The sequence below is a fragment of the Limulus polyphemus genome, unplaced genomic scaffold (genome assembly GCF_000517525.1).
Source record: "Limulus polyphemus unplaced genomic scaffold, Limulus_polyphemus-2.1.2 Scaffold2641, whole genome shotgun sequence".
NCBI classification, from domain to species: domain Eukaryota; kingdom Metazoa; phylum Arthropoda; class Merostomata; order Xiphosura; family Limulidae; genus Limulus; species Limulus polyphemus.
Window position 1 is genome coordinate 125,824 of NW_013668251.1, and position 18,771 is coordinate 144,594.

General features: G+C 35.1%; 1 protein-coding gene across 1 annotated transcript in view; it reads left to right on the plus strand.

Moving 5' to 3' along the window:
• LOC106467514 (4-hydroxy-2-oxoglutarate aldolase, mitochondrial-like) overlaps positions 1-18,771 on the plus strand; it is a 72,116-nt gene that overhangs the window by 43,220 nt on the left and 10,125 nt on the right. The window contains exons 5-6 of the mRNA XM_013927872.2: positions 12,510-12,606; positions 16,685-16,818. Of these exons, the coding sequence (XP_013783326.1) occupies positions 12,510-12,606; positions 16,685-16,818 (231 nt within the window). The remainder of the gene's footprint in view (positions 1-12,509; positions 12,607-16,684; positions 16,819-18,771) is intronic.

The following is an 18,771-nucleotide window of genomic DNA, read 5'->3' on the forward strand; positions in this document are numbered from 1 at the left end:
AAATAGTAGTTCAATAAAATTTTGAATGCGAGTCAACAAATGAGATGACGTGGTCTTTCACCCATGACCTATTTTGAAATGGTTAAAGAGCATGCCTAAAACAAAAAATATAATCCAGTGGCAGAACAAGCAGTTCAGGGACCCGGGCAATGAAATGATCAGGCCCTTTTTTTCAGAAGAAAAGACCAGACCAGGCCCCAGGTATTGCTCAATCAGTCGTCCATCCTTCAGGACTGTGACACAAATGTCACTTCAAAACACTTTAACATCTTGGGAAGTGTGGGTAGTAAAGAAATGCTCAGCACTAAAGCAAATTTGTTGATACAGGAGAAACATTAGCATTGTATGCATCAGAAATTATGTAAGAATATACAAGAAACAAATATATTCTATAAATTAAGAAAACATTATTTTAAAAACATTGTTTGATACATCCACCTCTTAAGCATAATTTTATTCTTGAAAAAAATGTAGCATTATTTCAAAGTGTAGTGATTGATGCTTGCATGATCTTACAACAAACATTCACATGACATGCTGACAGTATTAGTTATGTGTATTATAACTTTCATAAGAAGAATCAATTCAATAAGCATCAACCACTTTCATCTCTGAGTTCATATACATGTGTGGGTATTTACTAATACAGAAATGGTGCAATGTTACATCAAGTATGATTGATAATAATAATAATTTTTATGTCATTTGTTACTGGAGCAATAAGGGTTTAGAAACAACATTGTAACTTCACATTTTTTATTGTATGCTTGTACAGATGAGGCTTTTTACTCATTGCTAATGTTACCTTTTTCTGGATGTAACCCTCCCACCATGTTTGGGTATGGCCTTTTTCTCCAAGAAAGTATATGGGTCTTGATACATTTCTGCATATGGTTGTTCATTCATAATACAACTAGATAAGCCACAATTGTTGGATGGCTAGGAATGGAATTGAGAAAAACTTCATGGAGATCTACTGAGTTCTCAGTGCCTGATATCTTTTACAGATTGGTCAATTTTTACATTACCTTGTCTTTTTTCCTTATCCAAGAGTGAAACACGTGGAGATTCAAGGTAATAGTTAGGTAGAGGTAATTTATTGCACTTGATTTTTTTTTTAATATCATGCAAGCAGGTTCTTACCTCTATCATAAGAATCCTGTCCTCACCACATTTAGGATATTTGAAATTAAAATATAGCCAGATACATTTTATGGAGTATAATGCCTAAGGTTATGAAGTAACAATCTACAAAAAGACAGTTTTATAATATTCCGTATTGGCTGAGTTAATATTTGCAGTGAGAAGAGTGTATAATAACAAATCAACTACCCTTTTTTGTACTCAAATGATAATGAGAACTTTTGCTGAATACCAGATCTTATCAGTCTTGTATCTTACTATCCAGCCAGTCTGATGAGCACTAGATAAATAGTGCAATGGGTCAAATAATAATTAGCTGCTCTCAAATAGGCATACATGAAAGGAGGTACTGGGAGTGAAAAGTATCAGGAGCACACTCCCCCAAGAGGCTACTACCACCATAAAAAGGATTTCACTGAATTTTAAAGAAACATCAAAACTAGTCTTACTGTCTGTATCCAGTAAGTTACTGTAAGAAGAGTAGTAAGCAGTCCAAACAATTAATGTATTATATGCCAATTCTGATATGTTCTGCTCTCTAAACATTACTAAAAAATTTTCATGATCAGCATACCAGTCTATACACCCCATCAATTTTGTGCCATTTCTGAACATGTACATATCATGTGACTACTCTCCACCAATAGTATTGTGCCACCTATAATGATGCAGCTAACTCCCTCTGCTATTCCCACTCAATCCTCACTTTCTCCATTGGCACAGCATAATTTAGATGTGTGTTTCTTTGCAAGTGACTACCATTTATGGACATGCTTCTTTGTCATTTCAATTTTTTTTCAACTGTTTTATTTTACTATGTTTGCATTCACTTTTTTTCAAAAAAATTGTTTTTGCATTTATTTCTTGTTACTGAATTACAAGAGACTGTAGTATGAATTTGGAAGAATACAATCAATGAATAGACACTTTGGACTCTCTTTTTCTAGCACCTTCCACCAGTTTCAGTGCTGCTTTCTCATTCACTTTGATGGAGAATTATTCTTCTCCATCTTTCTTCCTATTGCTTCTAGTTTTCCCAGGGAATCTGTTGGTTAGCTTTTCAACATGTAAATTTCACACCAGGTTGAGATACTCATGGTCGGCCTGGTTCAGATGCACTTTGTGTGGCTTTGCCCTTATTTACACACAAGAGACTTACGTATTTCACGTCATCAGTGCTCAGACTGTGATAAGCTAGATATGTATGAGTCCTTTATCATCTAAGTTATTTTCAATGAATTGTAAGTTAGATATTGATTACATCTTTGTTTTTCAGTAAATTTAATCATTTTGCATGTTTGTTAACATTACATACTTTGTAGAATCTGCAGCTTTTGTTAGTTCGTTATTAATAAGTACTTTAACTAGGTATGTTTAGATTGTGTGTAAGTTACATATCATTACTACTAGTAACATCTAATTCATTGTTCTGTATGTGTAATTTGGTTTCATCAGTGTTAACTATGTGCCTTCTTATCACCATTTTCATCAGTGTAGGACTTAATTGTCTTTTGTTGTCTTGGTTAATTTAGATGACTGTTAAATTAGATATTGATAATTAACGTGTTTTCTAAGTAATTTTAGTTGGTTAGCCCATTATTATTACATTCTTTGTGCACTAGATAAATTTAGATGGTTTGTCCATTTGATATTTATCAGTCCTTTGTTAACTTAGTATGTTTTGATATCTTGTACGTTACATATCATTACTACTAGTAATATCTAATTTATTGTTCTATTTTAATATCTTTTCTTGTTTTCGTAAGTGTTAACTATGTGCCTTATCATCCTAATTTCCATCAGTGTGGGACTTAAAATTTGTGCTTTGTTACATCACTTGACATGTTCATTTCTTTCCTGTTCATGGGGTTGAGCTTGGCTTTGGCTCCTTTTCCTACATTCCTGATCCTAAAAACCCGATTTTCTCCTCATAATCTACAATTCAGAGAATTCTTTTGCACAGTGCTCACTTCATCAATAGTTATTTATTGCTCTAAGTTAAGGTTTCCAGTTCATAGTTCTACCTTTCCAACTAACCTTGGCTCTTTACGTGTTTTGTCAGACATCTTCACTCTATGAGTTTTTGCACTTTTCCTTCTATGGATGACTGACTCCTGCTTGCTTCCTCCCTTTCATAGTCCAGAGACCACTCTTCTCTGTTCCTACAGGATGCAGAACAGGTGGGATTCCTGATGACAGTGAGGAAGTCCATTCTTACCCCATCTCAATATCCCGTTCATATGGGTAGTTCTTCTTTCCAACCTCAGTTGGGCCCAGGCTTCTCCTCTTTGTCTTTGGGGTGATCAGTTCATACTTTCCTCACCTTTTCTTACAGCTTGAGATGTTCTTTCTCTTTGGGGATGTGGGCTTCCTTGAAAGCTTTCACTCGTATCATTGAGCCTGGGGGGTACTAATTCCAGGTGTCTGTGGTTTCAGATCCTGGTTCTCCTTTCTGAGCCTACAGTCACCACATTGTGGTCTCAGCTTGCCATTTTCCTGGCTCCCTGAATCTGGTGGTAGATCGATTATCTTCTCTGAACAAGATTCTCCTCACAGAATGGTCCCTTGTTCCACAGATGTCACCACTCTCTATCTTCATATGTCTGTTGTCTTAGCCCAGGGACTGACTCTATGTGTTGCATTTTTCCTTTCCTGATCCATTAGACCTTCTTCCATGTCCATTTACCACGGACAATAGTATACTTTAGAACTTTTGTCTCTTTGCCATGGTTTCTTTCCTTCCCACCCTTCCATTCATCTATCTATATTCTTCACCAGGTTGTTAGACAAAGGCTTGTCCACTTTGACTGTATCTAGCTATCAGGCAGCCTTGTCGACCTCCTTCTGTTTCCCCAGGTTTCAATTGGTTTTGTCTTCCCCACCCTTTCTCTCCTTTGAATTGCTTATTAGGATCTCAGTGTGGTCCTTTATGCCCTTTATTGTCCTCTATTTAAACCTTTGTCTTTGTCTTCATGTTACATCTACCTTCTCTCTTTCAAGACCTATTTCCTTCTCTTACTTGCTTGCAACAGTTGTCATTCAGATATTTGTGCTATTAATGTCACCTGCATTTTTTACCATTCCTCCTATGTCATCCTCTATCCTGACCAGTCCTAAGACCTATACTGTCAGTTTAAGTGGTTTGGCTTTCTCACTCATTTCCTTATTTTCCATTTCCCACCTGTACTCCCATTTGGATCCTGATCAGCTTCTTTGTCTGGTTCACTCGTTAAGGTGATACATGACATGTACTGCCTACTTTTGAGGTTCACATTCCCAACCTTTTATTTCCTGGAACCCATCCATTTCCTGTGATCTGTCTCCATCACACTTACTGTTGGGTTTGTGAATTCATTAGGGTGGCATATTTGGACTTATCCATGGAAGGTCACCATCTTCACAATGTTTCTTCTCATCAGATTCATCACATTACTATGTCCTTGATTGCACAACTTTGATATCTTTTGGAAGAGATCATTCAGGCCAGAATGTGGACTACTCCAATACCTTTGTTACTCATTATCTGAATGACCTGGCTGTATTTTCCTCTAGTGGATATTGTCTCCCTCTCATGATGATTCTACACATGTCAGTTTACCTTTGACTTCTTTTCACTTCATTTATTTATGTTTTTATTTCAGAAACCCTAGTTTAACTGCTGATAATGGGATCCCACTCTGTGGCAGGTGTTGTCTGGTCAGGTACACTTTACCTTAAATTCATGCTATTTACTGATTGCACTATAATGCTCACTGTAGGGATGGGGTGTTTCCACAAGTACATTGGTGGCATATATATGCTAAGTATCAATAATTTTCATTCTCTAGTGGACCACCACTCATGGACTTCATGAGTAAAGCAGAAGGGGATTTCTGCCCATCTCTGCTGACCTTTTGATTGAATAAATCAGTGTTGGACTGCTTTTCAAAATAGGGAATCATTGACACCCCTTACACTTTCTCTGGTGTGATGTTCCTCCGGACTACCCAACATGTTTACTCGCCCCCTTTCTCCTCCAGGGATCCTTCTTGTAATGCTGGGTTCAGGATGACAACACCTTGTTCCTACAGTTGTATGCAGTAGATGCCTATCTTCTAGTTAATTCCAGTTGCAGTAGGTTCTTTACCTACTGTTACAGTTGAGTTTGGGAGATTTCATCTGCCTCATAATACCTGCAACTGGATGTATGTCCTTTGTTCCATGGTTGGGCAAATGTTCAATGTCCTTCTTGTAATTCTGGATGCAGGATGTCTCTTCCTTGCATTTACGGTTGGGTTAGTTATGATTTTGCCTGTAATACCAGTTACAGCTATTATCCTGTTCATACAGGTGAGTTGAGGCAATGCCCTCATCCCATAATGCCAGATTCAGCGTGTCGTACTTCTCACTGCTACGGTTGATTTGGGAAATTGTCTGGTTTTGACTGAAAGCTAATTTTCTCTTCATACTTCTGGTTACTTGAAATATGACATACTATTTACTTACAGTTGGAGTTGATGGGTATATATATATATAACACGGTCCACATGCTATAGCCACAATATTTTTATTACGATTTTTTTCATCCTCATCCTCCTAATGCAGAGGACAAGTTATGAAACCTCACCTGTCTGGTTGAGGTTGGGTAGGTACATTGATAATTCTGTTTATATGTTGCTACAGCTTGCACATATCAGAACATATTACACTTGTGCAAGTATTTTCCTTTCCACCAATTTTGGATTAAATTCCTACTTCCTGGAAGAGGAGCATACGTATTCCAGAAGTAATGCTGTACCCCACAGGTGTGCTTCATTTTTATCTCCAAGCATACCCGTTCATTCTTGGCAGTTGCTTTTCACTTGGTTTGATATTTGTGTACCTAAACTGGCCCCTCCACCTTTGTAGTGTGGGATTCTAACTTCATGTAAGAGGAGGTAAGACCGTATGGGAAGTTAAAATTTTGTTTACACAGAAAATGTATTTCCAATAGGTTCTTACCTTTTTTCACACACTTCCCACCCTTCCTCCCCACTGCCAGTGTTCTCCCTTTGGAGCCTGCTAATTCTTGAAAGTGAGGATTGAGTGGGAATAGCAGAGGGAGTTAGCTGTGTCACTATAGGTGGCACAATACTATTGGTGGAGAGTAGTCACATGATATGGCATGAAATTGGTGGAGTATGTAGACTGGTGTGCTGATCGTGAAAATTTTGTAGCAATGTTTAGAGGGCAGACAAACATTGAGATAGCTTTATGTGAGGAATGGAGATAAGTACCTATTACAACTACATTTTCACCATAAGAAAAATGTTAACTTCTGAAGAGGTATACAAAAAAAAAAGAATTTAGTAGCTAACACCACAGCAGACGTCTTTCCCAATATTTGGTGTTTCTAACTTTGAGCAACTAACAGAAAATTGGTCAGAGTAACATATAATAAAGTATAAAATAGTTTAATAATAGTCTAAGTGTTAAACACTATCATTAATAAGGTCTGGAAATAAAACACAGTTATTGGGGATGTTGAGTGATTCTCCTTAAAAAGTATGTGATGCTGGAGTTGAGTGACCATTAGGAAAGTACTTGAAAACATGTACAAAGACACTTCAACAAGATGAAGACAGTGCAAAGTGAAGGTATGTTTAGAAGATCTTCAAATATAATTTGTGTAGTTGCTGCAAATGAAACTGATAATAGAGGTATCCAGCAAGAAGAATGATTTCTAGAAAATATAAATGTAATTGCTAAGAAGCCAAGCCATAAGTAAAATACAATACCAATAGATTATGTGTCAGTGGTGCAAGTTAAAGTAGAACGATAAGTTTATTGAACAGATTACTGCCTTATCAAAAGGAAGAATCTCAATATGGATATATATCCAAGAACTGAAGCATGAAATAAAATAAAATATTAAGTCTCGAAAGAAATATAAGAGAATACAATCTTTGGAATCAATAGATCCAGACAAAGCCAAAAGAAACATCTTCCACAAGTTACTACATGTATGTGATGGTACAAAGACAAGCAGGCTGGAGACACTGTTTGTCAAAAACAGCTATTTAACAAACCAAAGAATGAAAAATATAACTTGTACTTATTACAATACATGTGCATTATAAAGATGTAAGTAACTGAAAGTGAAGAAAAATCAGAAAATGCCATACAAGAGTGATGATAACAAACTTCCAAGGAAATTACTAAGTTTCTATTATTGGGCATGTTCAACATGCCAGACTGTGAAACTGAGATTTGAATCTTATTTCCACAATATTGCACTCCACATTTTGGGTGTGTGGGTGCATTATAAGAGTCATGGCTGAATCCCACTATTCGACTAAATTAGCCCAAGATTTGGCAGTGGGTGCTGTAGACTAGCTATCATCCGTCTAGTCTCTGAATTCAAAATTAAGGAAAGTATGAAATATACCTTAAGAAACATAAAAACTAGTTATTTGCTTCATACATTGTTATTGGTTTTTGGCCCTTGAAAAGTGTTAACCATTATATGCAAAAACTTTATATAATCCTCCATAACATCTAGTGACCAATGAAAGTTCATTAAATGTCACCAACAGTGCAACTGTAGATAGTAGATTGGCTTAACATCAGAGATAAACAGCTATGACATGTTTATTTTTAGCTATTTTTAAATGAATAACAAAACAATAAAATATATGTTGTTTAAGAAGGTGAAAATTTTCAGCTCTGTTTTCTGCTGTAACTTTCACAGCATTCATCCTTTTGATAGCTGTTGTTAAATGGCTGGTGAAGTTAAGTTGTTTGTAAAAGGTTAGCTTCCAGTTACTTCATTCCTTCTTTCAGAGGGGTTACAGTGTGTGCGGAACATGATGATGGTTTATCCTCATCAGCATGTTTGTTGTTGAGTGTGCAGAACATGGATGTAGCTTTGGTAGAATTGACTACTATTCCAGTGTCCTTCCACTATTTTATCACCCTGCTGAGGGATGGTTGCACCTTTCTTTCGCTTTCAGCATTACTAGAGCCTCTGTTATAATCAGAAGTTAGTAGATGGCATCTGGTTGTACTATCAAGGTGAAATAGATCCATGGTGTAGATGTTGAAGAGGACTGGTAAGATTGGTGATCCTTGAGGACCATGGTGTAGATGTTGAAGAGGACTGGCAAGATTTGTGGTCCTTGAGGCACCATGGTGTAGATGTTGAAGAGGAGTGGCAAGATTGGTGATCCTTGAGACACCATGGTGTAGATGTTGAAGAGGACTGGCAAGATTGGTGATCCTTGAGGCAGACCAGTGTTGATGGTTATCCAGTTTGAATATCAACTTCCATATTTTATGAAGCATCTTTTGGTAGTTAATGTGGCTATAACCCATCTTAAACATGTTACACTGATGCATTTTGTCAGCAACGATGAGCAGCTGGACTTAACTGTAGGCATCTTCTACATCTAAAGCCACTGCTAAGTTGTTCTGACTGGTTTCAAACCGTTCCCATACAGTTAATGTGGCTATAACCCATCTTACACATGTTACACTGCTGCATTTAGTCAGCAACGATGGGCCACTGGACTCAACTGTAGGCATCTTCTACATCTAAAGCCACTGCTAAGTTGTTCTGACTGGTTTTTCTACATCTGAAGCTATTGATAAGTTGTTCTGACTGGTTTTTCTACATCTAAAGCTATTGATAAGTTGTTGTGACAGGTTTTTCTACATCTGAAGCTATTGATAAGTTGTTCTGACTGGTTTTTCTACATCTAAAGCTACTGCTAAGTTGTTCTGACTGGTTTCAAACCATTCCCATATATCAGCTGTAAATTCAGCAGTGCTGATATAGGTTTCTCTTCACTGCAGTATCCACCTAATAATGATGGTAGTATTGGTTCAGTATGATAGGCAAGCCTTTTCTGAGATCTTGCCAATGATATTTTGTAGGATGATGATTTGATGACTTTTTAAAAAGAGAATGATCCTTTACGAGTTTGGATGTGGATTTGATAAAGGCCGTCACTCCATATTTCAGCCATGTTATCTGTTTGCCCAGCTATGTTGCTACTTCAGCACTAATTTTAACAGGTAGGCTTTGATAAGGTTCTTAACGATAGAGATTTTTTATACAGTTTGGGCTTGGAGCTCAATCTTTAGATATATGTATGGTTCTGTGTATTTTGTTCATGATAAATATGGCTTACATATCAGCATTTAGGTGTAGTTAAGATAGGGATTCCTTAGCTTGAGACTTTCCTGCATGCCTTGGTCTTCATCTATACAAAGTGAAGTATAATAAAGTAACCAACGTAAGTGACTGATATCACCATTCAAGTCATAGGAAGTATTTGTGAGATTGGCCTTCCCGAATTGCTCATTCCATATTGTGTCACATACTTTGGAAGACAATTGCCTGTAGAGAGTACAGGATTTATTCCACACAGTCTTTGCCTTCTCTGCCCCATGCTGGATCATGTCTTATCCACATGAACTCAGCTGATCTGATCTGAGCTTTGATTGTGTGCTTTCCTGAATATATCAGTATCACTATTCCACTGGTATGGGGTTTTACTTTTCCGAAAATTGTTGAACTAACTTTTTTGGAGAGGTTTGTGAAAGAACAAGTACTTCCAGAAAGCTTGACAGGTATATAGGAGTGTTGTCATATAGTTCAGGGAGGAACCCCCAGTCTTCACCCTGATGTGCTGTACATTGATCATTCGAGTTCGTGTGGGTAACTTCAGGTGAGATATGGCTTGCAACTTGTAATGGTGATTGTTCCCCTTTGAGCTGTCATAAAAGTAACATCCCAGCCTCTGGATCAGCATGTGGTATATTGTTAAAGACAGTGAGAGTGAACTCCTTAGGCTCTGTGAGTTCAGTTTCTTGAAAAAGTAGGATGTCATAAAATTCAGATAGTTTTTCAAGGCAGTATTTGCTCCTCCTGATTTTGCAGTAATCTATCATAATGTGAGACTGGCAGAGTATGTTTGGTGCACTTTTTACAAATTATGATGGCCCAAATGTATTACCTTTTACTTACTATAGTTATATGTCATTTGTCAAATATTTGTCCAACTTGCCAATTGATCCAAACCATTCTATAATACCTAAACATCCTTAGTAAAGTTAGAAATGCTCAAAATTTTCATATCAACAGACTGCACTAATTTAATAATTATGCTCATAGCGCTGTCATTAATATAAATGAGGAAACACAAATGTCCAAGTACTGACCCTTGAGGCACACCAGTAATAAGGGTCCAGTTTATGGAATCTTTAAATAACCACTTTCTTTCTGTTGCCTAGCCATCCTACAATCAAATCTACTAGTCTTTTGTAAACCTCCACTAGTATGATTTTATTATCTATTTGAAGATCTAAGTACACCAAATCCACACCTTTCCTATCACCCAGATTGAAAGTCATCCTAAAAAATACAGTCAGCATATAATTAAATCAAGATTTACCTCGAGTGAATCCCAGAAATATAATGTAACTGTAAACCAAGCTGTAAAGAAACAAAGACAAAGTTAACAAGATAGAATTAACATTTTTCCAGCACTGTCTAAATATTCTTTCTCCATTAGCCAATTAATTTGTGCAGGGAGATGGAAATGTATAAGTAGGACCACTGTAGTGTCTATTATGTTTAGGGAATATAGTTGTTATTGTTGGTAAAGATTGTGTACAATTTCATTTATTCTCTTGTCAGGTTTTCACTTAATTATTCTTGCAAGGGTGTACTTTTAATCTCTTGTTGCATTGTATTTTAGTTTATTTCTAGGTTTCAGTTTTACCTGTGAATATTTATGAGCATGAAAAAAAAAATCCCATAATCATAGGAATGTCAGTTAAAGAAAAGTTGAGACAAATATTAAAAAACTAGAAATAAAAGTGAGCAGACCAGAAACACTAACCATTTTAATGCAGTGGTGTCAATATATATCACTAATAACATGAGTTGTTATGGGAATGAGTTTGTGGTTAATGCAAATGTCTATCAGTCAGTAGAGGAAGGAATCAGATCAACTATATCAACTAAAACTCTATATCTTGGTGAGTAGTTGAGAAAGTAACTAATAGTTATGTTAGAGGTGAGTATTTGTTTGGACTTAATTTAATATATATAATGGTATTTTTCAAATAATCCCACATTTATGTAGAAAACTAAAACAAGGTATAATTATTGACCTACATGATAATATGCAAATAAACTAGTAAGCCAAAATGGAACTGGATAAATAACTTTCATAATTAGTATTCATCACACACACACACACACAGTGTTTCAAGTTTTTACATTATCTATCCAGCTTCACTGAAAACATTTTCTGAAGATACAAGTTCACTTCATTGATCATTCTTTAGTTTTAGTAATCAGATACATATAAGCAGTAAAAATATTAACAGTTGCACCAACCATGTCTAAACAAGAAAACAAACTCTTTCACTGTCATATCCAAATACAATCAGAATTATGTGTGTCTGGTACTCTGACTTTAAACATTTTCTTCTTTAAATTTCACAATAGTGATTTTAATTAGGTAAAAGAAGTGATATTCAAAGTTGTTCACTCAAAAAAGTTTTTCCTAAAGTTTAAGGAAGTTTTATTAAACTAAACTTTGGAAAACTGAAAAGAACTGAATTCTAAAAATAAAAGAAAATTGAACTTAAGGTACATCAGTGCAAGCTTTTTCTGGTGAAAAAATCTGACCAACAATTGCAAAAAAAAACTAAGAACATTTTTCGAAAAAACTGAACTGAGAATTTTTTCAGGGCCCCTGATTCTGACAGCTTAACAAGTGATAACTGATCTTCAGATTTATGTATTCTTTCATGATATTTGAATCTTGTCAGAGTTCTACATTAAAGTTATGAAAATTTACTTGAAATAAACGTTAATAAATAAACGTAAAAAATCCCTTAAAATAGCTAACTTTGAACTGTTTTAAAGCCAAGTCTTTGAAATTTCTTTTAAAACTTTTTAGAAACACTAAAAAATTCCCAAAAAACTGAATTAAAAAAAATAAGAAGAAAGCCTGAAATTATATCACCTCTCATGCAAGCAAACTCAGTTTGTAACAGTTATCTTCCCAGTTAGTTGTTTGGTCTGTAATCCCACAAAATCAATGTAAGTGTTCATTGAAACCAACATACAAATTTGAAGAGAAACTGACCACCTTGACATCTACATAGAAGTGCTTTAATTTAAATTAATAAGCTCATACTTTGACATTTATGTTATTATAGCATTCTCCTTTTGCTAGGTTTTTTGTTTTAAGTTGGTGCTTGTACGGTGCTTTACAGTTGTATAAATAAGTTGTATGGAACTATACCAGATAATTTTGAACTGAAAACACAACCAGCTCTTAGTAGAGAAAGAAATTATTTTGCATTACTGTTTTGTGTATTTTCAGATTGCAAAACTTAGTTTATTGGTTCATAAAACTTCAGAACAAGATTTTCAAGTTCTTGCAGGATCTGCAGGATTTTTGTTGCCAGCTTTAACTATGGGTAAGTCTATTTCAGTTTGATTAAAAACTGCCAAGAGATTGTCATGCAGACACACATTGCCTCTTTTAAAGATGTGGTATTCTTAAACACATCTCTTAGGTAGTTCTCACATGTAACACGAGGTTCATTCATAGAGTGTATTGCAGAGTAAATTTGAATTTTGACTTTGACCGAGATCAAACAAGAAAGATATTGAATTCCAAATAACAAAGTTAAAATAGATCTGTATTTCTCAAAACATAAATTTACGAGTGCACTAACAAATGGAAGTGCTTCAGTGGAAAACTGTAGATCAGTTTGCTATTTGAAACACCTGACCTGCTAGTGGAAAAGATTGCTGTCTTCCTTTTATATAGCATATTCTACTATAAATCAGTCTTTCCAAAGAGAAAGCACATGTGATGTTGTTGGGGAATGACAGAAAACAAGAAATACCCAGAGTTAAATGAACTTGATCTCATTCTCTGACCAACTTTCTGTTGTTAAAATTACACACACATGGCTAGAGTTGGGTGATTTAATTGATTAATTGATATTATCAATTACCTTCAAGAAGCAGTTACATTAATTAGTGTCCCATAAATTAACTGAATAAGGTAACAAAAATAATCAACTAATCGAAATTAGGGTTTTCAGTTATTTCAAATATCCAGGTATTTGAATTTTGCCATTATGCTTATTTGTTGCTAATAACAAACCTATGTAATAGGAGGGGTGCTTCATGATTTGGGGGTTTGGTGATGATCCCCATTGCCACTAAGTATACTATTTCTGTCTTTGTTATTGGAAAGCTACTAAGGCTATCTGCCATTGTCACTAATTTTGAACTGCTGATTAGAGGGAAGGCAATTGGCTGTAACACCCACTACCAACTCTCTGGCAATTAAGTATTAGATAGTGTAAACTTACAATTTTTTACACTGTTTTATAAGTTAGAAACATAACTGCCTAACCATATTCTTTGATATTTTATAAGCAGTTGCAAATTTTTTTGGGGGGGACACTACAGGTCCTTGGGTCAGGATCAGTCATTCAGTTCGCATCTTCACCACTATTATCCACCCAACCTGCAGTGTTTCCATCTCTCGCAGATACTCAGCACAGTTGTTCTACATCCTCCCATAATTCTGGGAGCAAGTGGAATTTACCTTTCCCAAAAGGTTGGGGAGTGAGGATCAGTGTTCATAATTCCAGATCGGAAGAGTTTTGTTTCTTCAGGTTAAATAAGGCATACATGATCCTGTCATACCGAGCCTGGGGTGTTGCCTTTCAGACTTCTTCAGGTGGAGGACAAGGTTTGTCCACTTCGGTGTTGCTTACTTTCTCGTCGTGATTCCAGTGGCTTGGAACAGATCACTCTATAGCTACAGGTTGGAATCCACTCATAAGTATATATATAGCTTGCGGTCCATGCGGAGAACCAGATAGGATAGGAAGAACGACATGGAGATTCCAATCCGGCAGAAGAAAGGAAGGGTGGGAAGAGGTAAGTACCTGTTGGAAATACATTTTCAGTGTTAGAAAATGTTAACTTCCGAAACGGTATCACCTCCATTCCCCCATAGTGATAATTCCACATTGGAAAGGTGGAGGGGCCAGTTAAGGCACAAAAACAAATAATCAAGTGGAGAGTGACTGTTATAAAACAAAGCAGGTGTGCCACAATTAAAATATGAGTCACACCTGTGGGGTATAGCACTACTTCTAGTACAGGTATGCTCTTCACCCAGTAAAGAAGATAAGACACATAGGGTGGAAACAAACAGAATATGTGACTAAGGCTAGAGGACCATATATGAATAGGCTAAGTGCAGTCCACTTAGGCAGAACACATCCAGGGGGAGCACCTTGTGATACGACATATTATGCCAAGTGTGGTTCAAGGACAAAAACAACATGGAAGTGCCTTGCATATGTTTGTAAAGCATGAGCGTAATAGGCGAAAGATAGGGGGAACAGGAATGCCATGGAACAATGAGACAGGAACGAAAACAACAAAAGAAGACAGTACAAGGCAAACAACAGAGTGGGAAATTAACAGAACAAAGAAGATGATCTAGAAATGAATGTGAATACAAGTGGAAAAAGGAAGGAAAGGAAAGAGGAGAAAAGGCAAAACAACCTACCCAGTCAGCCAGGGAAGAAATGCCAGACCTGTATAACAAGAAATATTTGGGAAAGGATAAAGGATATCGTAAAAATTGGAACGATGGAGATTGCATGCCAGGAGAGGGAGGATTGAGGTCGTAAGAAGGTTTTACAAGGAACAAATTACAAATGGCTCAAAGGAGAACCAGACAGGATAGGAAGAATGACATGGAGATTCCAATCCAGCAGAAGAAAGGAAATGTGTCGGATGTACCAGATAAAAGAAATGGAACAACCCGGGGAAGAGAAAATTTCTGGAAGAGAGAAAAATGGGAGTTCGACAAGGCAACTCTATAAAGAGCAACAGTTAAAACACAAACCCTGAACAAAAAACCAGATGAACAAACAACTCATTGAACATGGGTATATCTATAGAGAGTAAGAAATACATACTGAAAAAGTTACCACAGATCACCTGGAAAAAAGAACAATACCTATCGTGGAGGAAAAAAAAAAGTAGCCGGCCAAATGTGAGACATGGACTTGCCACGAATGAAAGTCTGTGCTTCCTCAGCAGAAATCGTGAACCCTGAGACTGAGGCCTAGCATCATAACCACTGTCTACTTAATAGAAGGAAATTTATCAAATGCCATAAGAAACCTGAATTCATGCAAATAAAGTAGAATTCAGGAAACAGAAACATTTCAAAAACAAATGAATAGAAACTTGAACTTGAAACTGATATTAATTGGTGATCAAACACAATGAAAAATTGTGCAGTCACATGAAAAATGTAAAACACATGTCCGTACACGAGAATTGCCAATCGAGAAAGTGAGGATTGTGCTGCAAGGGTAGAGGGAGCTACCTGCACTAGTATAGAGGGTGGAATGGGATTGGTGGAGGGTGGTCATATTATCACCACATTTTTCTGCAATGATGCAAAAAATATTGGGGTATAAATAACGTGGGGGGGGGGAGTACAATACTGATTGTCCATTGTGTAGCTTTGTACTTAACAAACAAACAAAAGAAAGCAAAGATTTCATTTAAGTGACAGTTGTGGAGTTTAAAAGCCTTGGACTTAACCCGAATTGATCATTTTGGTATCATTATCTGTGTTTGCCACTCCACTGTTGGAGCTCTGCTTGACCAAAAACAGAAACGATTTTAAGCCATGTCTCTATCTTAGAAAGCCACAGACTCTATTAGTGTTAGGACATTCTACTTTATATGCATGGAAGTATTTCATATTCAAAATTGGATAATGTGGTCTCAGAAATTATCTTTTTGAGTTTAAAAATAGTTTCTGAGACCACATTATCATTACTTTGAATTAGGGCTAAGTGTTGATGTGGACTTCGATTGTACAAGTACAGAATCTTGAAGAAATTAAGATTTTAGATGTGAGTACTGGAATAAAGCTCTTAAAATGTAAGAATAACCCAGAAAATGGGTTAATGACTTTTGTATCCAAAAAAGAAAAAGGTGAGAGATTTTTTTCTTCATATGTTGTTTATTCAAGTAATAAGATACTGTTTTACTTCTAATTGTTCTTGAAAAACAAAGAAAAAATTGTTCTGGATTCTTCTGGACAATTATCTAACCACATTTTTTCTTTATATACCTTAAGATTGATGCTTGCATAAAATACCAGTTAAAAACACTTGGAATTTTCAATCATATTATGCATTTCACTGAAGCATGTAGAACTATTGTATTTGATGTATGTATAGACAAATACACACTCGTACATATATATATATATATATACTTATATGTATATTCTAATAATCATGGTATGAGAAAATTATTTGTTTTATATTATTTGAATTCATAAACTTAATCTTGCCTAAACATTGAGAGTAGGTGCAAGATTACAAATATATGCTTTTTTCCATAAAGGTTACTTAGAGAAGAGAACTTTTTTTAAAATATGCACAGAAGTATATGATTAAGAAAGTAAAATATAAACAAAATATTTTTAAGGATGTGTTGGAGGAGTTCTAGCTTTAGCAGATGCTCTTGGTGGTCCAACATGTGAACTATTTGAACTATACTGTAATGGAAACATGACAAAAGCGAAGAAACTTCAACATCGATTAATAGCTCCAAATTATGCTGTAAGTATGAAGATTTGAATGTTTTTACATTAATTGTAACCATAAAATATTCAATTCTAAAGAAATACCTAAGAAATATTCTTTGATCAGTAAAACAGAGTTTTATAATACAAGAATAGTAATCTCCCATTTTGTTATATAACAAAATTGATTTAATATGAAAATATTTTTCATGTTAAATTGATGTAAACTCATGTTATGCATTCCTTTGAAATACTTAGGATATATTTCAAAGTGAAATATTAACTTAAGGTTTATATTTTTCCCTGAAAGGATGCTTGTCATTCTGTTACAAATTAAGCACCAGCTTTGTTTTGCTTTAAGCACAAAGCTGCACGGGGGGGCTGCCTATTTGTGCTGTATCCACCACAAGGAAATACCTTTTTTTTCTTGTAGCCATATAAAGGAACTGATATATTGACATTTGTGTAAGTATTAAACTTATGAAGCAGTGTTCTTGGTTAGTTTATTTTAGAAAAACCTAAAGCTATTATATTGTTTAATATTTATTTTCTGATTACTAATTAAACTGCATTATGTTCCAAAACTCGACAACAACAATTTTATTGAGCTTGTTCTTAATTGTCACCCATAAGGAACTCTTATTTTAAAACATTCAAACATTACATTTAGCGGTGTCTCCTTAAATATGAAATGGGTATGGGTAATTTCTTTCTTAAAACAACTGTAAGATTATGGTAAACCCAATAAAACTGAATTAACTCTAGCACAATGTGCTAGTTCTGCTTAATAACAGGAGATGTGGTAAATAAACTAATTATGAAGTAATGCTATATCTCAGTTATTAAAATGGATGAAATAAAGAGACTTGAACACTAAGTGAAACATGAAATGAACAATCTTTATTAAATCACATGTAAAACACAAATACAATGGATGTACTTATTTATTGGCAGGAGATGCTTGTTTATACTGGATCTTCTAACTACTACTGGTGAATCTAAGTCCATATATCAGACTGACTAAATCCAGCATTCCTTAACTTTCTCAACATGGGCTCGGTCAATTTGACCAACCACGTGACCTTTTTGAACTCATTTAAAGTCTTTATAACTCTCAATATATTGGGTATATCTTCACAAAATTTGGCACTCTTTCAGTTCATATTACAAGTCTTTCACATTCAAAAAGTCATATTTCTTAGTGAAGTATTTTTGATAAAATTAAATAAAGATTTGTCCATGAATATATTGGGTATTTGTTTTGAATAGTCCGTGTGCAAAGTAATTTTCATCTTAAAATTAAAAATACATTTCCTCATCTCAAAAATCTCAAATTTCCTTTGTGTAATCCCTAAAACCTCCTAAATGAATTTCAAAGGTTTTTTTTCAGTAAAACTTTATAGTTTATCTGTTATTGTCTCTACCCTATCTCAAAATGGGATTGGCCAATTTGACCAACCACCAAAAAAAATCTAAATAAACCTAAATTAACATTCTTTTCTTTCTAGAATGACTTCAAATTATAACCTAAAACTACATTCATTTATGCTAAGTAGCTCTAAGTTCGTAACATTATACATTTATTTATAATTAACTTTTATTGTTTTATTGCCATTTGAACCGTGTCTAACTACCATCCGTGCCATTATAAGATGTAAATCACTCGGGGAATGTGCAGCTCATGTTACGCTATCGAATTACATTACCCACGAGCTGCTTGCATGTATGCCTCGTGAACCATTTTAATTATATTATTATTATTACTTATTTTACCTAATCTAGTCTTAAATAACATAAAAAGAACCGTATTTTTATATTAATAATAAATAAATAATAAATATGAAAAACAAGAAATAAATTACTTAACTAACCTTCTTTTTTCTTGCCGTCGGGTTTCGAAGAGAGTTAACCCTAACTTTTTATAGTACTAATAGTAATGCATTTAATTAAATAATGCACCAAAGAACATAGACTAGTAACAAGGAAAAAG